The sequence below is a fragment of the Myotis daubentonii genome, chromosome 11, assembly GCF_963259705.1.
Source record: "Myotis daubentonii chromosome 11, mMyoDau2.1, whole genome shotgun sequence".
In the NCBI taxonomy this organism is placed as follows: Eukaryota; Metazoa; Chordata; class Mammalia; order Chiroptera; family Vespertilionidae; genus Myotis; species Myotis daubentonii.
This window is the reverse complement of record NC_081850.1, coordinates 67,106,831-67,130,742: the sequence shown is the minus strand read 5'-3', so window position 1 is coordinate 67,130,742 and position 23,912 is coordinate 67,106,831. Positions and strand designations below refer to the sequence as shown.

Sequence of the window (23,912 nt, the reverse complement as noted above, 5' to 3'; positions counted from 1 at the left end):
ATCTTTATGGAAGTTAGATAGGAATAAAATAAATAAATGAAATGATTGCCCACAGCAAAGGCCACTTGATGTTGGTTGGCATGATTTTGCATTATTATTCGACAGAAAGGATTAAAAAGAAGAAAGAAAGGAACAAAGGATGGAGGGAAGGAGGGAAGAAGGAAGGAAGGAAGGAAGGAAAGAGGGAGAAAAAGAAAAAGGCCAGAAGCACAAAGAAAGAAGTAGCCAGGGCCATCTATACAATTTGAGAGTCCCAGTACAAGATGAAAATGTAGAGCCTTGGTCCCTGATCTAGTTTCTAGTCTCTGGATAACTTATTAACCCTTTAATTTTTTAACCCTGTTTCCTTAAATTTCTGTATTTTGCTTCTTTATTAAACCAGCTTGGGTAAATTTGAACCATGTTGAATAAATGTCCAAAAAAGGCAAATCTATAGAAACAGAGTAGATAGTGATTGACTGGAGCTGGAACTGGGAATGGGGATTACATGCAAATAAGCTGATCATGGTGATAATTGTATTATGGTGTTCTTGAGAATGTCGCAGTGGAGACAAGCCAGACTAGACAGGGTTGAGATGTAAGGCAGTGAAGACAGCATGTCCAGACAACGTGGCAGAATGGAGAAGTGGGAATTGACAATAGTCCTCTTTGAGCAGCAGGACTAGGTGACTGGATGTGCCCAATAGGAAGAGTCAAGGATGACTCCCAGGTCTGTGGCTTGAGCAATTAATGATGAGATCCTTTTTGCTGAAACGGGTTATATTGGAGGAGGAGGAGCAGTTTTGTTTGGGGGAAGAGACGGCGGTAAGTTTAGTGTGGACATGTTGAATTTGAGTTGCCTCTAAAATGCCCATGTGGGGGCATCGAGTAGGCAGGGGAATGGTAAGCTTTTGTCTGTCTCCCACTTCCACCATGGCAATCTCCATCGCAGACAGCACCTTCTTCACCTCTGATTCACCTGTCAATACAAACTTATCTTACCTCTTCTAGAAATTTCCTTCTAGTTCACTTCGTTTCCTGATGCTATTTTGAATTTGTTTCCTTTTGATGATATCTTTACCATCATTACAATGAGATTTGGGAAGGATTAAAAAAAATAAGTTATTTACTAGTAGTTCTCTCAGTTCCCTTTGTAAAGACACTTTTCCTTTTGTAATTAATAAGTAATCTATGGGGTGATATTTTGAGAGCAAGTGAATATCTTACTTACCAACAATATTTCATGTAATGGTCTTAATATCTATTGATAATCCTTGTCCGAATCAAATATGTTGAGGGCTGTAAGATGGCGATTTCCTAATTAGGTCACTTCATCTATAGCAGCAGCAACTCTTTTGAACAGAAGAGCTTTCCCTTTTGTAGAAATTCAAATTTGTGTGTGTGTGTATGTGTGTGTGTGCTTTCTTTCTTTTTTTTTTTTTTAGCATGGTGATTGCCAGAGGGAAGTGGGTTGGGGGATGAGGTACTTTTGGGCAAACAAGCTGTTAAGATTTCAGGATTATGGGAAAAGAGAGGTAGGGACTGTAGTGGAGATTTCTGGAGATGGTGCAGCCTCTGAGGGTGACATGGTCCAGGGTATAAACTTAAAAAAAATGAAAGGCTGGAGTGGAGGCAGGCGTCCTTGGTGATAAAGTTTTTTTTTTAAAAACAAAACAAAACAAATTCACTATTCCCCTGACACCCAGGGCAGTATCTGCTAAATTCTCTTAATCTGTTGGCTATATGGTGAAATGCAGCACTTTTAGAAAAGCCCCAACCAAAGTGTCCTGAAAACGCTTCTTGCTTTGGCTCCCCAGTCACCAACCACAGCTCACAGAACGGTCGCCGCCCGGAGCCCCAGGCTCGCCTCGCTCCTCAACCGCGGCGCCAGCTGGAGCCCAAGCTGCGCCCGCTCAGCGGTTCATCCACCTCTGGCCTGTTGGTCGCTGAGGAGAATTTGCCTCAGAAAAGGTGCGCGGAGAAGCGCGCGGCCAGCCTCGCAAGTTCCAGGCCAGACGACCAGCATCGGAAGTGCGGGGACTCGGCGACAGCTCCAGGTCGTCCTCGGGCCCCTGCGTGAGGCGTCCGCACCTCCGCCTCAGGGACAGGTGACCGGCTCTCCCGCGGCACCGCAGGAAACCGGGTCTCCCTCAGGCGCCGCGCACCAAGCCTCTCGCGCAAGGACTCCCCACGCCTTCCCGCGCCTGAAGCTACGGCGGAACTGCCGGCGGGAAGCCCCACCCCCACCACAGCAGGGGAGGGGCGTGGTCGCGGCAGGCCCCGCCCACGCCGCGCGCTCTGCCCCAAGGCAACCGGCACAACACAACAAGATGGCCGCCGCGCCGCTAGGCACCTGAAGGGAGTGACGGGCGCGCCTCCGCCCGGCCTCCTCCCGCGGGCCCGCTCGGCTTGGCTTCTCCGCGCTAAGTGCCAGGTCTGGTCGCAGGAGTTCCCCGGGATCCAGACGGAACGGTGGGGGCCGGCGGCAAAGGCGGGAAGGCCGGGACCAGCTCGGGATGGATTCGGGGCGGGGGCGGGGGCGTGTGCTTGGGAACTGGGATTGGACGTGAAGGAGGGGAGGGCGTGGGGAGGAGGGTGAGGCGGGAGGTTTGGTTGAGGAGGGAGGGAGGTCCGGAGTGGGAGTGCGGGATGGTTGGGGATCGGGGCCCGGTGTGCGGCGCCGGCGCCGAGAGGAGGAGGGGGCCGGGTGGCAGGGATAACGGATGGTTTGGGCGTCCTGACGAGTGTCATGGTAACAGGCGAACTACAGTACATGGAAAAGTGGGATATTGGGAAGAAATGTGAAGAGGAGGGTTAAAAGAGGAGCGATTTTTGAAGTAAAAACTTGGTTCAAGTCTTGATGCTGTCACCTCATGTTTCCCTTAACCAGCTCTGCCTGTGGCTTTGGGCGCCTTCCTTAATTTTCCTGAGCATATGTTTTTTCTTTTGTAAAATAAAAATAATAATAATTGCTAATGACTTTTGAGTGTACGGTACATGTCAGCTTCGGTTCTAAATTGTTCGCATGTGTCAGCTCATTTAGAACTTAAGATAATTTGTATGAGGTTACCATCCCCATTTTTAAAATGATGAAACCAAGGATCAGAGAGGTTAAGTAATTGCCCCGATTTCACACAGTATGGAATTTGAATTTAGGCCGTTTGGTTCCAGAATCCACTGTTAATTCTTAACGATGCACTGCTTCTCGTCCATGAGGTTAATCATTCTGATCTTATGCAGTATCTGCAAGGATTTAAATTCGGTACTGTCTTTAGAGTCCTTAGAACAGTCCTTTCTTCATTCATTCAACAACTACTTACTGTGCACCAAACAGTAGACAGAGAGTCCCTGCTTAAACTCTAGGAGGAGAAACAAGCAATAATATAGTAGTTTCACAATAATAATTTAATTCTAATTGTAAGGTGTTATAAAGGAGGCCACGCCCTAGCCGGTTTGGCTCAGTGGACAGAGCATTGGCCTGAGGACTAAAGGCTCCCTGGTTCCACTCCTTCAGTCAGGGGCATGCACGTCCCTCAGTTGCAGGCTCAGTCCCCAGCATGCGGGAGGCAACCAATCGATATGTCTCTCTCACATCAGTGTTCCTCTCTGTCTCTCACCCTCCCTTCCACTCTCTCCAAAAAATTCAATGGAAAAATATCCTCGGGTGAGGATTAGAAAGAAAAAGAAAGGAGGCCACTTTGTGCAGAGACCATGAATAACAGGAGGATAAAATCCTGCTGTGCATCCTGAGTGTAGAAACCCTGTCTTCTCAGCTCTGCATCATTAGAGCCAACCACCGTTCGTGGAGCAAACGGTTGCTCAATAAATGTGGATGACTGAATAAATAAATAAGGTGTGGGAAGCTTGGGTCTTAGAGTACCTGAGTAGTATGGAGAGAGATGTGAGAGGTTAATTCAGGATGTTAATAGGCTAGAGAAGGACGCAGAAGTCAGGGTGTTAAGAGGGAAAAGCAAGCAGCTAGGAGGTAATTATGTTGGGATGAAGAGGAATAGGTGGGGGTTTGAGTGTTTTCTTTGAGTAGAGAAATAATTAGAAGTCAGAATTTTGGAATGGATTAGGGTGTCAGAATATTTGCTGGGATGAGCATTTTGGGAAATCAGGGTATATATGAGCAGTTTTGGGAAATCAAAATGGATATGAAAGTGCTGAGGCAGAGTACTGAAAAGAGCTATAGAGAAATAATGGAGGAGAATAATGCAATGTTAGAGAATTGGGACAGAATTCATGGGAAAATTTAGCAATCAGAATGGGATGAAGGATGGGAGGCAGAGACCATGTATAACAGAGAGATAAACTCCTGCTGTGCATCTTGACAATTGCCTTTGGAAAAAAGAGGAGCTGGATTAGAGACTTTGGAGAGGAATGGCAATGAGGACAAGAGAAAGTTAAAGAGTAAGCATATTTAAATGGGTCCAAAGGTATGGAATAAAGTAGAATTGTAGGGAAAGTATTGAGATGTGATTAAAGGGCTAAGGGATGTAGTGGAGAGGGATATAGAGGTCAAGAAATGGGCATGGATATCTGCATATTGGAGTGGACTGGGAAGAGATGGAAGGCTTGGGGATTATTGAGGTCTGCCTCATTTAGAGAAGATCAGAGAAGATGGAGATCAGGAATGTTAGGAAAGGCTGGATAGAGGTGGCGGTGTGCTCTCTACCAGGCTGTGAAGGATGGGATTGTTAGATCAAGGCAAGTATCTGAGTCTTAGAGTAACACGATGAGTAGTGTTTTATTGCCTTGCCATATGATTCTGATTATCATATCACTCCAGTGGCTTTCTCTTGCTCTGCAGACTACCTTGAGTGCCTTCAATATGTGTTTCCAGTTCTGAATTTTTGTTTGGTTTTATTTTCTTTTTGTCCTGCCTCTTCACACTCTCTAGCCCTACCTCTCAGCTCTGTCTTCTCTGTTCTATTGCTTGGTCTTTGTTTATGTTATTGCAAACTACATCTTAGGGCCAAGCAACCTTCCCATCTCTCCCTTAAAATTGTAGTTCAAGATTTACTATCTCCAGGTGGTGGTCTCTGAAATAATGCTAGCCATTCTCAAACACAGTAAATCCCCAGTTCAGTGAGTTGGCTATTCTATGAGATTGTAATATATATGCGTTGTTTCAATGTCCAGGCTCTGCGGGAGCTATGGAACTCGGGGAGGGGATCTGGGAATGCACGGTGATGTTGGAACCATCTCTTAATCTTTCATATTACAATTCATAAAAGGAAGGAGCTGATTTAGATTTCTGGAATCCATTCTAATTTTATTTTAATCTCTGTAAGTGAGTAAGGCAGAGTTTTCTATCAGGAGAAGTAACAGAGGACTTCATGATAGTCTAGTAAGGTCCAAAGAGTTTTTGGTCACTAGGATGTTATGTAAGGAATTCAGGATGGTTGAGTATTTTAAGAATTAAGAGAAAAAATTAAGATGCAGGATACAAAATAATTGCACTGCATAAAAATAAGATGTACTTATTTTAACCAAGAAACTAAAAACATATAAAGTGTATTTTTTTTAGCATGTAGCATACATGATTATTTTAATTTTATAAATTTCTATCATACTATGGGATAGAGAAAGATATATAGAAATGAGAACTGAGCCTTGTCCCTCCACTCTTATTTTTTTAAATCTGTTACTCTTATTTTTTGAATCTGTTACTCTTATGAAAACTACATTTAATTAAGAAAAAATAAAATTTTACCTTTAAACCATATGCTTCTTAGATCTTCTCAAGTTTGAGTATATTATTTTTATTTAGAAAGCTAATGCCAGTACAGCTTAGCACTGAATCATTAATATTACTGAGCCTTTTCTGTGGCAGAATGGTGTGGCTCTTCCACACAATACCATGTGTGGGCGCACACGTACAGTGCGATTGAAACTTCGTGGCCCATGCACAGAAGTCGATATTTTGTGGAAGAGCCACACTCAAGGGGCCAAAGAGCTGCATGTGGCTCATGAGCTGCAGTTTGCCAACCACTGTCCTATATAATAAAAGCCTAATGTGCTAAGTGTCGGGTCAACTGGTTGACTATTCAACCAATCAAAGCATAATATGCTAATGATATGCTAAGGCTGCTCAACCGCTGGTTATGATGTGCACTGACCACCAGGAGACAGACCCTCCAACGGGTAGATTAGCTTGCTGCTGGGGTCTGGCCGATTGGGACTGGGCAAGATGGGGCCGGACATGCCCTGGAGCCTTCCTGTGGTCCCTCTCTGGCCCTGATTGTGCACTGGTGGGGTTCCTTGGCCTGGCCTGCACCCTCTTGCAATCCGGGACCCCTCAGGGGAGGTTGAAAAGCTGGTTTCGGCCCAATATCGCAGGTCAGGCCGAGGGACCCCACTGGTGTATGAATTTGTGCATTGGGCCTCTAGTAAGACATAAGAAGTATTTACCACACTTGTGAAATCAGGACCAAAAACCTTGTGACTATGTCATAAATAGCAGTTATGTGAATTGGGGGAAGCTTTTCTGACTTATCTGGAGGTTTAACATGAAAAAAATGAAAGAGAAAGTAAAGACACATAGAAGTTTGCAGTTTAAAGTGACTGGACTACTGGAAAAAGGCAGTTGGCCATATTTTACCATATAACTGAGATAATCATTCTTAAAAAACAAATATAGCAGGTTTTGCTTCCTTCAAACTAGATCATGAGTTCAGTGATGCTATGGTATTAAATTTTCTGGCTTATTCCCATAGGCATTATTCACTATTTAGGGAACACTGGAGGAGGAACAGGATTGGAGGAAAATGAAGGAGAAATGGGGAAATGATAAATTCAATTTGGACATGTTGAATTTATGCCAGTGAGGTGTCAAGTAGGCAGTTAGGATTAGAAGTCTAGAACTCAGAGAAGAGTTAGATTGAAGATATAAATATCAGTAGACAGGTGGCATCGGGAGCCATGGGTGTTGTATCAGCCATTCTCAACCTGTGGGTCATGACCATTGGAAAACATATATAGCATATCAGATATTTACATTACGATTCATAACAGTAGCAAAATTACAGTTATGAAGTAGCAATGAAAATAATTTTATGGTTGGGGGTCACCATAACATGAAGAACTGTATTAAAGGGTCGCGGCATTAGGAAGATTGAGAACCACTGTTTAGATTGTTTAAAATGTGATTAGAGAGAGACGAGAAGAGACTTGAGGACTCTGACATTTAAAGATTGAATAGAGGAGTGTAAGCCAGCAAAGAAGGCTAAGGAGTGGCCAGGGAGGCAGGATGATACCTGGAGAGAGTAGTATCCCGGAAGCCAGAGGAAGAAACTGTTTTAGAAAGGAGAGTGTGCTCATCAGTATTAAGTACTGCTGGTTGCCAAATATTTTCAGCCTCCTACATTCTAGGACAGCGGTGGTCCTCAGACCACTGGTGGTCCATGAGGTTTGAAAGGTTGGCGACTGCTGCTCTAGCACACCTTGCAGGTAGAAGGGGCTTTGTGACTAGTTCTGGCCAATAAATTGAAAACAGAAATGAAAAGTAAATCTTCTGGCTGGAGCATGTGTCAATACAAGACCCTATGGAGGTCTCCTTTCCTTCTGGCAAAGTGATCGGCAATGTTTGAAATAGTGTCTGCTCTTGTCAGCTTAGTGTGGATCCTAGCATCTGTAGCTTCTGAGTTTATAACTTTGTAGTTTTGAAAATTCTAGAAATATATTAATTTGTTTTGATAGCTCTAAAAAACTAACCTTGTTAAATATACTGAAAACTCTTACAGGTTTTGGTGGACACTTGGCTGCTTGCAATGAGGAAAGGTTCTCAACAAAAATTTCCTAAGTCGAAGATGCCATCATCATCTCTTATGCCCAATATGAGATCTAGGTCACTTTCACCTTTAGGTGGATCCAAGACTCCACCTTTTCATTCTGGAGGACAGTGGTGTGAACAAGTTGGGATTGCAGATGAAAACACTATACAATTGAACTACCACGACCGTAGAGGTACCACATTCTAATCTAAGAATTTGACCACATACTCTTAAATAAAGATGGAAAATAATGAACCTAACTATTTTGGGTCCAAATGTAACATATATCCTGGTACTAACTTGACCTATTGTTTTTATTGACAGACATTGTACAAGGACAGTGGAGGGTGGAGGCTCCTGGGTGAGGTTGAAGATGTCTGAAAGGTTTCAGAGAAGGGAGTTTCAGAAAGAGAAAACTTTATTTCCTATGGTGGGAGAGTGCCTTAAAGCTCATCTGCCAAATTTTATCATAAGGGGGTTCACTGCAGAATGGAGTGCCTTAATTCCGTAGAAACATGTTACCTGCCCGTGGGCTATCCACGAGCTGCTTATTGGCAAGCTGCTTATTTGTGAATGGACTAATTTCCATGTGAGGGCATATATATGTTCCACCAAGGTTTTTATTTTTTTCTTAAAAGCATTCTGTTAGTTTTGGAAAAAATAGATTTTTTTTTCTAAGAATCTATTTAATTGATTAAATATGAAAGAAAACTATAATTTATTTGTTAAGTCACTAAATCAGAACCATCAAACTCTCTTGACCTGAATATGTGATCAATTTTTATTAATAAACATTATCAGCATTGAGTTTAGACTATACCCTTACTGTCAGTTGGTATACTATTATTTCTAATTTGATATTTTAGAATATTAATCATTTTCTTTCCTAGAACAGCCAAATTACAGAAAATGACTATGATTATTTATGAGTTAATATTACATTTCTTTGCTAAATAATCATAGAGAGTCTTTGGCACACAACGTGGATCTGAACCCAGGATTAATTTTTTTCTGACTCGTAAAGAAAGAACCAAGAGGCAATTTTCTTTTTATGGTTGTTTTGTAAACTGTAACATGGCTTACATAAACTCTGATGGCAATATCCAGAAAGGTATTAGGGCAGGATGTGTTATCCATCATGTTAGTACTTTATCTGTATAAAATGATATGACCTTATTTATTTAAAAGAGCAACAAATTTGAGTTTCTCACTATTAAAAAAAAATAGGAAAAGAGGATTTTTTAGAATTTAAGCGTTTTTTTGCCCTGACTGGTGTGGCTCAGTTGGTTGGAGCATTATCCTCTGCACCAAAAGGTCAAAGGTTCGATTCCTGGTCATGACACATAACCTAGGTTGTGGGTTTGATCTCTGGCTCTGGTCAGGTGGGTACAGGATTCAACCGATCAATGTTTCTCTCTCTCCCTTCTCCTCTCTAAAAAATGAATGTGTCTTTGGATGAGGATTTTAAAAAAGAAAGAAGAATGTAGTGTTTTTGAACTTTAGATTGGAACAAACAATAAATAGTGCCAGTATTTTTTAATTACTAAAAACGCCGGTGCTGCATATGATTAAAAGTTTAAGTTTTGGATTCATCTGCCAGGATTCAAGTTCTGGATTGCATATTGCTAGTTGCAAGACTTTGAACAAATTATACATTTTTAAATAAATGTGAATGGTAATTTCTATCTCAGAGATTTGTTGTACAAATTACATTTTTAAAATGTAAAGCATTTAGAACAAAGCTTGGTACACAGCTAATACAGAGTGGGGGCAAAAGTACATCTACAGTTATGAGTATTTGAAACAGAGTTTATTCTTGTATTATTATTACTGTAAATCTATTTTTGTTCCATACTGTATAGAGTATAATTTATTGTCATTATTATGAAATGCTATATAAAGTAAAATATTGTTAAAGTATTGCAATTAGAACTCGCCAGCTGTTTTTACATTTGCATGGCTTAAAAAATTTTTTTGTTATTTAACATCAAAATAATTTGTTTTTCAGAATATTCATGTCTTCCTCAGCTGATAATGATCTGTATCTGTAATTTCAGAAGCTGGTTCACATGCAGGAGTCCGATACATTACAGAGGCTCTTATAAAAAAACTTACTAAACAGGACAATTTGGCTTTGGTAAAATCTCTGAACCTTTCACTTTCTAAAGATGGTGGCAAGAAATTTAGGGTAAGTTACCAACATTTCTGAACATAGGCATTATTTTTTATATTTCTGTGCTTTAAAACTGAAAAAAAAGAGATTATATTAGATTTACAGTAACATCTCATCCTAATGTCACCAAATTTGTAGCAGACCTTTTATTGTTTTCCCGTGAAATTTCTACATCAGAAGTATATGACATCTTTAAATTCATAAGTACCTATTATCTTATACATTATTGACTCTAGAGAAGAAGTTGGCATACTACAGTGTGCTAGATCAGGCTTGCTACTCACTTTTGTAAATAAAACTTTATTGGAACACAACCACACTCATATTGTCTGTGGTTGTTTTTACACTACAATGGCAGAGGTAAGCAGTTGTCACAGAGACTATGTCCCCACAAAGCCAAAAATATTTACTGTTTGGCTTCTTGCAGAAAAAGATTGCTGATCTCTTATTCATATAAACTATACAACATGAACACATTATAATAGACAACTTAATTTTTAAATTAAGAAATATAAACTTAGATGCCTACAACATTAGTCACAAAAATTAATCCCAGAAGGTTGAAGATCTTAATGAAAACAAAACAAAAGTCAACAAAAATGCTATGAAAGTACTAGAGAAGAATGTAGGTGAATAAATTTCAAAATCTTAGCATGGGAAGGCTCTTCTAAGCAAATACCAACCCTAATACCATAAAGAAAAATATTGACAGATTTAGCTTACATAAAGATTAAAAAATTGTGTTTAATGAAAGATATTGTATAAAAAGTTAAAAGAAAAACAACAAACTGGAAGGTAGTGTTTTCAACATATGTAACAATACCCACATACTATAAAGACTTCTACAATTCAGTAAGAGATAACTCAATGAAAAATGTTCAAAGGATATGACCAGGCATTCACAAAAGTATTATAAATGGCTAATATTAACATGAAGATGTGTTCAACTTTATTAATATCAAAGAAATGTGAAATAAAATTCATCAATTGAGTGTATACTTACTGAGTTTGTACTCACCAACCCAGCAGTTCTCTTTGATATCTACTCTATTTGATACTATTTGCCCATGTATCTAAAAGTGTCTATATAGTTATGTTTATTAAACATTATTTAAAATAGACAAATTGGAAATAACCAAATGTCCGTCAATAGGGGATTGTTACTAGTAAATAAATTATGGTGCAATAATAGACAATGGAATACTATTAAGTTTCTTTAAAAATAAGTTAGAGCTCTGTGCAGTAATGTTGGAGTATGTCCACAGCATATTTAATGAAAGAAAAAAATTCTAAAACATTTTATATAGTAAGGTCTCAAAATATTTTTTTTAATTCTTTTTTTCTATATGTGTTATCTTTGAACAGTGGGATTTTTTTTTTTTTTTTTTTTTACAAGGGCCTGGTGACCTGATGAGAGCTTTTATTTGTTTTGTCTGAAATTTTTACTAGGATATATTTATGTCTTACTCATGTAGTTAAAAAGGAAAAGGAATAAATTCTGTAGTATAAAGGGCGCTAAAATGAAATATCAAATCAGTAAATCTTTACTGTCTGATTATTATGTCAGGCATTACGTTAGCTTGTGGGAGTACATAGAGAAGTGAATAAGCTTAGTTTCTAGTCTCTGGGAATTTAGAGTTTAGTGTGAAGAATGCCTAGGATTAAGAGGAGAAATAATGAAGGAGAACCATAGAGCAGGGGAGAGGCCAAACAGGTGAGAACTGAAGGCAGGAAAGGATGATATGAAATGTCACAGGACAGTCAAATACGGTGAAAATTTAGAAGTCACTTGGATTTAGCAATTAAAAAGCCCTTCCTTCTACTTCTTAAATCTACCAAGTTCATTTTTTCAGGGCTTTTACATCTTTTTTCTCTGCCTCCATCTGTTCACACACCTAGCTTCTTGTTGTTAAAGTCTCAACTCAGTGTACTTCCTCTGTGAGCCTTCTCTCACCACCCAATCACAATTAGCCACCTTCTCCTCAGTCACTCTCTCTTATTTCAGTCAACAAATATTTTAGTACCCATTATGTGCCAACAACAAATACAAAAGAAAAACCCTGCCCTCTTAGTGCTTTGTATTCTGTCACATCATGTTATCTTTATTTTCTTGTTAGGATACTTCACTCTCTGAAAATTTTATTTATTTTTTATTTGTTTATTGGCTTTCTCTGTGAATGAAAATAATAACCTTGTTTTTCTAATTCATCACCATATTTCCAGTACCTGAACAGCTCCTGGCAAACAAATATTCATAAATATTTGTGTAAGGGATGAATGATCTTGGAGAGAACTGTTTGAATACCTAGTAAGGGCAGAAGATACATTGCCTTACCAATAGAATAAGAGAGAATGGAAGGCAGAATGAGCAAATGTACATAATTCTTGTGAGAACATGGTGGCAAATGAGAGATAAGATGATGTTTGATAGGAAAACAAGTTCAGTCTGAGCTGATCTGTATCATATAGAAGAGGTTGAGTATATTGAACATAGGCTTCTGCAGCCAGGCAGTTGTCTAGTTTACTGGTATATCCATTGCCTGGTGACACATCTGGTATGTAATAAGTATGTAATGAATATCTGTTAAATAGTGACTGCTTTTAAACTTGAGGGCAAAATCCAGGAGAGAGAAAGAGATTGAAGATGCAAGAGTATGGGGAGAGGAGATGGGTAAGGTTACACAAGAGCCTAAGTCCCTTGCTGAACTTTGAAGAAAGGAGAGGAGGGAGGGAGAAACATGAAAAAGTTAAGATGGAGGAAAAAGTTAAGTTGAGTTGGGGAAATCTTGTTGGATAGTCTTGGACTTCTTAGTATATAGGTAGTGTTTTCCACTTGGAGAGTTTTTGGGTTTGAGGAGAGCCGCTACTCCTGGTCAGGAGAGCCCCACCAAGGCCTTGACCAGGACAGCAGTAAGGGCTTATTATTCTCTTACTAGAGGCTCGGTGCACAAAAATTTGTGCACTCGGGGGAAGAGGGGGTCCCTCAGCCCGGCCTGTGCCCTCTCGTGGTCTGTGACCCCTCGGGAGATAACGCCCTGCTGGCTTAGGCCTGCTCCCGAGTGGCAGAGGGCAGGCCCAATCCCTAGGTGCAGCCCCTGGTTGGGCTCAGAGCAGGGCCGATTGGGGAGTTGGGGCGCCGCCCCGTCATGCACAGAGCAGGGCGGATTGGGAGGTTTCGATGCCACCCCCAGTCACGCTCAGGGTAGGGCCGATTGGGGGGTTGGGACACCGCCCCCTGTCACACTCAAGGCAGAGTCGATGGGGAGGTTGTGGCGCCACCCCCTGTCACGCACACAGCAGGGCCAATCCGGGGGTTGGGGCGCTGCCCCCTGTCACACACAGAGCAGGGCCCATCAGCGGGGTTTGGGCTCCTTACCCTGTCACGCACGGAGCAGGGTCGATGAGGGGGTTGGGGAGCTCCCCCCTGTCACGCACAGAGCAGGGCCCATCAGGGGGGTTGGGGAGCTCCCCCCTGTCACGCACAGAGCAGGTCCCATCAGGGGGTTGAGGAGCTCCCCCCTGTCACTCAGAGAGTAGGGCCGATAGGGGAGTTGGGGCGCCGCACACTGTTACACACAGAGCCGCAGGGCAATCAGAGGTTGGGGAGCTCCCCCCGTATCAGGCACAGATCAGGGCTGATCAGGAGGTTGGGGCGCCTTCCCCTGTCATGAACAGAGCAGGGCGGATAGGGAGGTTGTGGCCCCACCCCCTGTCACACACAGAGCTGCAGGGCGATCAGGGGGTTTGGGCGCTGCCCCCTGTCACGCTGATCCCGGTGCCGGGAGGCTTCTCGGCTCCACTGATCCTGGTGCTGGGAGGCATATTACCCTTTTACTATATAGGATAGAGGCCTGGTGCATGAGTGGGGCTGGCTGGTTTTCCCTGAAGGGTGTCCTGGATCAGGGTGGGGGTCCCCACTGGGGTTCCTGGCCAGCCTGGGTGAGGGGATGATGGCTGTTTGCAGCTGGTCACACACCCTTCGGGGGGGGGGGGTCCCCACTGGGGTGCCTGGCCAGCCTGGGTGAGGGGCTGAGGGCTGTTTTCAGGCTGGCGGGTGATGGGAGCTCCCAGCCGCTCCTTTTTTTTTTTTTAAATTCTGGGCCAGCTTTAGCTCTGAGGCTCCAGCTCCTAGGCCTCTGCTGCTGAAAGTAGGTATCTGGTTTGTTTCGGTTTGAAACAATGTATAACTCCAGCTCTGACTCCAGCTCTGAGATCCCAGCTCGCTGAAAGCTGGTTTCTGGTTTTTTTTTTTAGCTTCTATGTTTGTTACAATTTTCAAACTGCAGGCTCAGAGGCCTGCAAGGCAGGCGGGGAACGTTGGTTTCCTCTGTCACTGAAGCAGGCCTCATGTTAGTTTCAAGCTGCCTGGCTGCCGGCCGCCATCTTGGCTGACAGTTAATTTGCATATCTCCCTGATTAGCCAATGGGAAGGGTAGTGGTCGTACGCCAATTACCATGTTTCTCTTTTATTAGTGTAGATGACTGATCAAAATCACCTCTGGTACATGTATTTATATGTTGTGCTTATGTCAGGGCTTCCGTTGTATAAAATATTTATTCATTTGTTTTCAATTAGTATATCGAAAATTTGGAAAAATGTGTTAAACTTGAAGTACTGAATCTCAGCCATAATCTAATAGGGAAGATTGAAAAGTTGGATAAGCTGTTAAAATTACGTGAACTCAACTTATCATATAACAAGATCTGGTAAGTAGGTACTTCTTTAGGTAGCATTGCAGGGTCATTGTCTTTGTTAAAGAGGTAGATTGATGCTGCCCACGTTACTGAAAGAAATCTTTGAAACAGCAGGCACTTTGATCCTTTATTCATTGATAATCTGGCCCTTCGCAAATGGTGATTGCCTTCATGTTTTGGCATTACTAAAGTACGGAATAATATCTATAGAGTGTTATCAAAGAAGGAGATATATTTTTTGAGTACCAAATTTTATCTTAATTCCATTTTTGACAGGAAGTTTTCCCAGATAGTCTTTTGATTCATTGCCTGTTAAGAAAGTTGACATGAAGCAGTATGTTTTAACTCTCTCATTTTGATGCTAAAGATATTTCATCTCGTTTTCATCCTGTGTGTTTATCCTGATGTTCTTTGCTTATTGATATAAGAAATATACTCCCAATCTTGTTTCCATTTCATAATATGTATTACTGTAAGGTAAAAACATAATAAAGTTGACTGGCTAAAACTGCACATAAAAACTTGTTATATACAAAATGATACAAATGTTTTTGCATCTGTATACTTTTCCTACATTAGACTTGGTATACATAATGACCAAAAAACTAACAGTGGCAGAAGTTCTAATATGACAAAAATAAATGGGAAAATAACTGGTTAATGGATCAAATCCTTAATATAAAGTTTGTATAAAAATAATCTCGATAAAAAATAATTTCAATAAAATTAATATGAAAATAAAGAAGCTTGGAAGTATTTGCCCAGTATACTTTCCTCTTGACCAAGTAATGAAATTGACAATTAAATTGGAATTAACTTGGGAAAATATTTCATCAGTGATAATTCATCACTATGGTGATAAATGTTTTATTAATTTAAATATTTTCATTAAAATATTTATGTTTCTAAATACAGTATTATTCTGGGGAGTCCACAAGCCCAAAACAGCAGGCCTATTCTGCTTGCATAGCTAATCTTTTGGTAATGATTTAAGGTAATAAGGATATCTTCTCTTGTGCAGGGCTGTAATGCATAGCCCTGTGTGCTGTTGAGTTTTCCAGCTTTCCCACTGCTAGTACTCTTTACAGTGGCCGGTAAGAATGCCACAGACAGTGGCCAGTAAGAATGCCCTTCTTTTCTGTGGGATCATAAAGTTTTATAGTAAGACAGGTAGGATTCCTGGCAACAGTCATGAAGAGCTTACCAAAGCTGTTGTTGTGGTAGATTTATTTTTAGCTGCTTTTTTGGGTTCTCACTTATGAAAAGGATTGATAAATTATAATTATGAAAAGTAATCCCACATAAAACAAAGGCTGTTAATTCTAAAAATACAGTAGAAGAACTCTATTATGGTGCTTACTTAGTTTGACTTTACCCTTTGGTTTCCAGCAAAATTGAAGGCATAGAAAATATGTGTAATCTGCAAAAGCTAAACCTTGCAGGAAATGAAATTGAACATATTCCAGCATGGTTAGGGAGGAAGTTAAAATCTTTGCGAATCCTCAATCTGAAAGGCAACAAGATATCATCGGTAAGTTATTCAAAGAAGCAAGAATGTTTTTCAATTTTTTGGGCTTGTTGAAAAAAATGATTAAAATTTAAGTTTTAAAAAAATATGTAATACTCTTTGTAATACTTTAAGCAATAATAAATAAATAAATAAATACATTAAAAAATGGGGTCTCTTAAGGTCAATGGTCTTTTGATGAAACATTTAATTCAGACATAGCCCTGGATTCTCGGGTAATTAAATATAAGCAGTTCTGGTTTTACATGGTTCCATGGTAACTGAGAGTTCACCTCTTAACATTTTCACATACTTCATTTTATTTGAGACTGAGAACACTGTTGTTAAGGAGAGAGTGCAGGGATTATTTTTACAAAATACTCTGAGATAGGTACTATAGTTTTATTCCCATTTTAAAGTAAAGTCTCAGAGAGGATAAGTCTCTTACTTAAAATCACACACCTTGTACCAGGATTCAGGCCACTGAATGCCTGGAATAGATTTCTTTTTTTCAAATGTATGAATTAACCTCGATAATAGTGTTAGGAGGTTAATTACTAGCTTTTTATCATAGAGTGATTTTATCATGGTTCACATAATCTGATAATGATGTATATTTTTCTGTTGAGTGTAACTTATGATTTTATTTGATATACAGTTAGATGTTCAATAAACATTACTAAGTAAAAACATTAATATATTTAAGTCTGTATTAAAATTGGAACAATCTGTTGTAATTTAAAGAACATCAGTCTTAAAATAGAAAATAAAAGATGTGCCTTCTAATATGTGTCTAGACTTGCCTTCTATGACCTTGGAGAATTCCTTCATCTCTCAAAAACTCACTGTTTACTTGGAGAAAACAATTTCTACCCTGCCTCCTTTACAGGACTGTTTATAAGCTCAGATGAAATGATAGATGTGAAAATACTTTAAAATAGTAACTCTAAGGTTGTAGTCCTTAAACCTTTGTTAGTGGAAGCCAACAATAATAAACAACACTTGTTCAATGCTGTTCAGTTAACACTGTCTATGCTTTCTTATTTCATCTTTATAAAGATCTGATAAGGTGACAGCCCAAGAGCCTCAGATCCCCAAGCCCCATGCCGTGTTGCACAGCCTAACCTTGGAACTCTTAGGGCTTATGGGCTGATGAGAAGAGAGAGCCATGAATCCAAAGTTTGCCACAAATATTACTCAAATAGTTGATCCTTAGATAGTACTAAACATCAGCTGATGTCAACAGGAAAATCTTTCAATAAATACTTATGATTATTTCTAATTTTGTATCACTTTCTTATCCCACTCCATATTTGACACTAGAGGCCCAGTGCATGAAAGTCGTGCACTCGGGGAGTGGGGGTCCCTCTTGCAGTCTGGGAGCCCTCGGGGGATGTCCAACTAATGGCTTAGGTCCATCAGTCGGACATCCTTAGTGCTGCCACAGAGGCAGGAGAGGCTCCCGCCACTGCTGCTGTGCTCACCAGCCGTGAGCCTGGCTTCTGGCTGAGCCGTGCTCCCCCTGTGGGAGCGCACTGACCACCAGAGGACAGCTCCTGCGTTGATCATCTGTCTCCTGGTGGTCAATGCGTGTCATAGTGACTGGTCGTTCCGCCATTTGGTCTATTTGCATATTAGACTTTTATCATATAGGATTACTTCTGTTAGGTATGTTTATGATTTTTAAATTATACCAATAATTTTATATATATCATTTCAGCTTCAAGATGTAAGCAGATTGAAACCACTTCAAGATTTAACTTCTCTGATCCTAGTTGAAAATCCAGTTGTGACCCTTCCTCATTATCTCCAGTTTACCATTTTTCACCTCCGTTCACTGGAAAGTTTGGAAGGTCAGCCAGTAACCACTCAGAACAGACAGGAAGCTTTTGAGAGATTCAGTTTAGGTAAAGTAACTTTAAAAATTTTTTGGGGGGTGGGAGAGTAGATAATTTAGAACTTATCCAGAAAAATATATTATGAACTTTTTTATAATGCTGTTAAAAAATTTGCACCATAAATGGAAATGGCACCATAAATCAATTAATTTAACAAATAGTCATTGAGTCAGGCACTGAATCTGGTACCCAGGACACAATGGTGAGCAAGGCATATAGTACTGGCTTTTGTGCAGCTTGCATTTTAGTGGAGAAGATGGACAAAAGATAAGTAAACACTGATAAAGTAGCAGAGGAGATCCCGTTTTTGGGGAAAGTGGTGTAAAGAAATGGCTCTCTGAGGAAGTAACATTTAAGCTGATGGCAAAGGCAACAATGGAGCGTGAAAAGGAACAGCTTATACTTTGAGGTTGGATAGACCTTGTTGAGTTAGGGAACTGAAAGAAGATCAGTCTGACTGGAGGGATAGCTCATGAAAAAGTCTGGAGAGATGGGGTGGGGTGAGATAGCACAGGTCCTTAGGGTTTGGATTTGACTTCAGGTGCAGAAGAAAGCCATTGACAGTTTTTAATTGTCATGAGCAAGTTTATTATATATTAAGATTATTTTTTATACAGTATGGAGGATGATTTGGAGCAGAGCAAAATAGAGCTATAGGGACATATGAGAAGGCTATTGGAGAAATCTAGGCTAGAAATGTTGATGGGTTGTATTTAGGTGGTGGGTATGGTATCGATGGATCAGTTTTGGAGGTGCAGCAGCACTTTCTAATGGATTGGAAATTCCCAAACATTTGACTTGAGTAAGTGCTTGGATGGTGAAGTTATATATAAAAATAGGAGAACTTGGAATGCTGAATTTCAATGTGAGACAGACAAGAAGAATTAGAAATGTGAGTCTGGAGTTCAAAGAGATAAGTACTAGAGATATCAATTTAGGAGTCATCAGCATAAAAATAATTCCACCAAAATCAATGAGCTCACTCAGGCAGGTGTTGGGATGAGCAAGAAGGAGAGCCAGCTAAGGAAACTTAGAAAGAGAGGTCAGCAAGGTAGGAGAAAACCAAGAAATAGTGGGTTGCAAAAGCCTGTAGAGGAAGGTTTCAAGAGAGGAAGTGGCCAGCTATGTTGAATGTTGCTGATACAGGAAGAAGTAAAATGAGCACAGAGAAGTGCCTTAGATTGGCAACATAGGATGATCTTGACAAGAGAAGTTAAGGCGTGGTTAGGACAAATGCTAGCTTATAGATAGAAGAGTGAATGGGAAGAAGACATTTGGGTTAAGATTTGAAATTTCCTCTCCTAATGCCTAATAAGTGAGTTTAAAAAGTTAAAAGTTTAAAAAGTTTCACCAATAGCTTCTAGACCAGGAAGTGAGCAGAAGCCAATACTGTAAACCTCAAAATTAGTAATTAAAGAAACAAGAGTGGAGAGAGAAATCATGGCTCAGTTCTTTTGATCCTTGAGAAAACATGGAGATGAGAGCAGAGAAAAAAAAAGAAAGTCTTTTAATAAAAGAGGAACGGACACTTTCTCCATCAGAAGGGAGAGAAGATGTGTGCAAGTGTGGGAAGTTTTGTTGCTTTAATGGTGGGAAAATGAGGAAGTTTCCACTGGTGGGGTCTGTTCTGTCATGAAATATGAGGTCATCAACTGAGAAAGAAAATAGAAGGAATATGGGGGGGGGGGTTGTAGAGAAAGAGGAAGGTATGAAATATCCGTTTTAGAATGTTAGGAAATGAGCTTGTGTATTCAACCATTTGAAATTGATGTTAGTCTACGTTGACTTATAAAAATGAAGGTTTCACCTGCTGGTGTGGCTCAATGGTTGAGCATCAGTCTATGAACCAGGATTTCTGGTCAGGGCACATGCTGGGGTTGCAGGCTTGATCCCCAGTGGGAGGCGTGCAGGAGACAGCCAATTAGAAATTCTCTCTCATCATTGGTATTTTTATCTCTCTCTCTCTCTCTCCTTTCTTCTCTGAAATCAATAAAAATATACTTTAAAAAATGAAGTTTTCATATGGTTTGAACCAAAACTTGAGAAAGATAAATTTGTACTAGTGTGGGATTCCCCCTAACTCCACATTTATTACCCTGAAATTTATGTTTTAGAATCATTAAAAATATAAATAATAACAAAAGAATATAAATAATGCAAAGGAAAGTCATCATAATAGTATAGTCTTGGGGAAAATGTTTAAATTACGATTCATTTATGACTTGGAATATTAATTAAGATCCTTTAATATGCTGAGCTCTTGGAATTCACTGGTGAGCCAGATAGGTGCATTTTCTGCTTTCACAAAGCTTTAGTGGGGAAGGCAGATAGCCAAACAATTTGATCACACTGTACAATTCCCTGTGTAATGAAGGGCATAACAGAGGTGCAGGGTGGTCTGAGAGCATTCCTGAGAAGCATCTAACCTGGGGCAAAGGGAGAGTTAGGGAGACTTTTCAAAATATTTCTAAAACTAAGACATGGAGGATGCAAAATAGGCTAGTTGTAGATAGAAGAAGACAGTTCCAAGTGGAAGGTATTAGTAAAAGCCTGCAGGTGAGAAGAGGAATTACAAATTTGAAGAATTAGAATCATTTCAGAAAGGCTGCAGTGAGGTGTACTTGCAAGTGAGGCTGGAGAGGGAGTTTGGGACCAAATCATGGAAGAGCCTTGTCATTCTTGTAGGCTTTTTGGATCCTATCCTGAGCATAATGGGGAGCAGCCTTTGAAGGATTTTAAGATAGTATAGTATTTTGTAAACATGCTTGCAGCATCCTTTAGTATGTAATTACTAATATAAAATAAAAAGCATATTTTTTATAAGAGAACGGGAAAAAACCTCATTCATCAATACACTAATTGAATCAAATACTTGGAAGAAAAATCTTTATCTTTAAAATTGTTATCCAAATGATGACTTCTTACCTCTTAATTAAATCAGTTCAAGATAGTCTTCCCCCCAAAAAAACAAAGTTATTCATAGTGAATAATGTTTTAAAATGGATTTTTAGAGAGAGGAAGGGAGAGAGAGAGAGAGAGAGAGAGAGAGAGAGAGAGAGACAGACATTGATCTGTTGCCTCCTGTATGCACCTGACTCCCATATGCGCCTAACCAAGGATCAAACCTGCAGCCCAGTATGTGCCCTGACTGGAAATCAAACTGCCACCACACCAGCCAGGGTTCATAGTGAATAATTTTAAAAGTAGAATTCTATTTACAGTATTCTAAGAGTTCTTTTGCTTTTAGTTAATATTCTTACCTTTCTTCAACTAGGAAATATAATGTTCAATAAAGTATTAAATTTGTATTGGCAGAAGAAATAGAAAGATTGGAAAAAGACCTGGAAAAGAAGATAATGGAAACTGAAGAGCTGAAGAGCAAACAAACAAAGTTCTTGGAGGAAATTAAAAATCAAGATAAATTGAACAAATCATTAAAAGAGGAGGCCATGTTACAAAAACAGAGCTGTGAGGAGCTAGAGAGTAACCTAAACACGAAAAATGAATTGGTAAGTTCATGTTTTACATTGCTTTGACTATTTATGTTCTCTTGAAATAGAGAATTTTTTGTTCTTGGGTTTAAAAACACAACTTCCTGACCACAGACTGGGGAAGATGTGGTTTAACAGAAATATGTGCAGAAGATTTTACAAGTTGTATTTGACTGGGTACTGTATGATATGGCTGCCCAAAAGATGAATGCCATCTTCAACTGCACTATGTGAAGTGTAGTACCTAGAACAGAGGAGGGAAGTGAAGCCTCTCACTCTGAGGAGCTGGTCAGACTGCCCATAGATGTGTATATTTTTTTAACAACAACATTGTTGGTGAGATTGTACACTGGCAAAAACTGTCAGAAGGCAATTGGCAAAATTATCCAAATTTAAATGGACATACCTAAGTCCTATATATTGGAAATATTATATGTAAGTGTTTATATATTATAATATTTATTTATTATTATATACTTGTTATAACATTATATAATCTATATTTCCAATAAGATGTTCTGTAGAAATGGTAGCAAGAATATGTTGTAAAGATATTGTATATAAATATGCATATATATATATATATATATATATATATATATATACACACACACACACACACAAAGACATTCCCTGGAATATTGTTTATATTAGCAAACTATGAATAATAACTAAATTGTCTCTCTGGATATCTATGTGGTAGAATAATCTTGTTAAATATTAAAATGAGGTAGAGCTCTATGTCCTGATATGGAAGGATGTCTAAAACATATTGCTATTGAAAACAAGCATGCTATAAAATAGTATATCAAGGATGATCCTATATATAAAGATAGTATATAATAGTATCAGTATGTGTAGGGAAAAATGGTAGAATTTTTGACAGTATTTATTTCTGAGGAGTGGAATTATAGACTTTCTAATTGCCATTTATGCATATCTGTAATGCTTAAGTTTTATAAAATTTGGCTTTATGATTGAAATAGAAAGAAAATACATTTTAAAAGGGATTTAAACAGAATAGATAGTGTATGATCAGAAGGTACCTGACCTAGAGGCTTTAAAGGTCGTGAGACCATGTCCTATGAGGAATGGCCAAAGCAACCAGAAGTGTCCCAGTTGGAGAAGAGGCGACCCAGCAAGCTATGATGATTGCCTTCAGATAGTTAAAGGACCATTTCAAGGAAGAGGGACTTAGACTTGTTGACTAAGGTAAAATTAAGAAGCAGCGAATAGAAAATACACGAAAACAATTTTTTTATTTAGTAATAAAGAAGAAATTGCTAATCGCTGTCCTGAGATAAATGTGATAACTCTGGAATGTATTTGCTGTCACTGAAACATGCATATGCTCAGGGTTTGGGGAAAAGATAAAAATGTTAGAGAGATGGACTAATGATCTTAAAGGGCTTTTTTAACTCAGAGAATCAGACTCTGTAAAATTATTAGGCTGCTACTTGTTCTAGAAGGAAAAGATAGCTATTGGTACTTTCTTTTTTTTCTTTTGACTGTTCTTTTTTTTGATCTATGCATAGATCTAAGTTTTCTGAACTTAGAGAATTATACTTCTTATATATCCACGAAATCTTAGATACAAATATCTTTTTTTTTGCATTTCCCTTTTAACATTGGCATTCTGACTTAATTGTAGACAAAAATTCTGCTTAAGCACTTACATTTTTAATAAGAAAAATAGTGTTCCCTCCTCTCTGTAGCAAGGGAAATAGTTTTATGAAATCCAAATACTTAACTGCCTCCTTGAGCTCTTTGCCTGAGAAAAAAGGTTACTTACACCAGGGGACATGATGCAAGGGCAGCTTCCCCAGCTCTATTAGTCAAATATTCAGAGCATATGTGGGTTCCTTCAAATGCCTCTTATTTGAAAGTAAGTTTTCAAATATGTCAGCTGTATTCTGAAGGCATATTATATATGATGATAACAATTTGGTGATTATCAATGGTTTTACATTGTAAATACATCTGTTGCTCTCCATTCCATAATAAAGTAGATTGTGTTGAACATTTTAATCATTGGAAACTTATGTGACAATTATTTTTATTTTAGTAGTGAACTCTTTATGCCATCACTTAACATTTCTATTTAAAATACAAAAAGAAAACCACACAAAAACCCCAGCACTTCCTGTGGTATCACTTGACATTTGTGAGCATTTAAACATTTTTCCAGAGTTATCAATCTTTTTTGTAATATAGGATATTAATCTTTTATTAAGCTAAGAAAAATCTTATAATTTCTATATGCTGACTCCCTGGTGCATATTAGTCGGCCCATTGAAAACCTTGGCAAAATATATTTTATGACTTTGCGCTCCCTCCAAATTATGGTTTATTATAGTTGTCTAGTTTTCTCTTATATTTGTTTATATGTTG

General features: G+C 39.2%; 1 protein-coding gene across 5 annotated transcripts in view; it reads left to right on the top strand.

Moving 5' to 3' along the window:
- Window positions 1–2,263: 2,263 nt before the first annotated feature.
- CNTRL (centriolin) overlaps window positions 2,264–23,912 on the top strand; it is an 86,743-nt gene continuing 65,094 nt past the window's right edge. For 3 of the 5 annotated variants that reach the window (XM_059657788.1, XM_059657789.1, XM_059657785.1), the window contains exons 1-7: window positions 2,264–2,413; window positions 7,728–7,950; window positions 9,815–9,945; window positions 14,507–14,637; window positions 16,015–16,156; window positions 17,853–18,039; window positions 21,346–21,539. In XM_059657788.1, coding sequence (XP_059513771.1) covers window positions 7,755–7,950; window positions 9,815–9,945; window positions 14,507–14,637; window positions 16,015–16,156; window positions 17,853–18,039; window positions 21,346–21,539 — 981 coding nt within the window. In that variant the 5' untranslated portion in view covers window positions 2,264–2,413; window positions 7,728–7,754. Of the gene's footprint in view, window positions 2,452–4,262; window positions 4,393–7,727; window positions 7,951–9,814; window positions 9,946–14,506; window positions 14,638–16,014; window positions 16,157–17,852; window positions 18,040–21,345; window positions 21,540–23,912 lie in introns of those variants that run through there. The other 2 variants (XM_059657786.1, XM_059657787.1) reach the window with 2 other exon arrangements.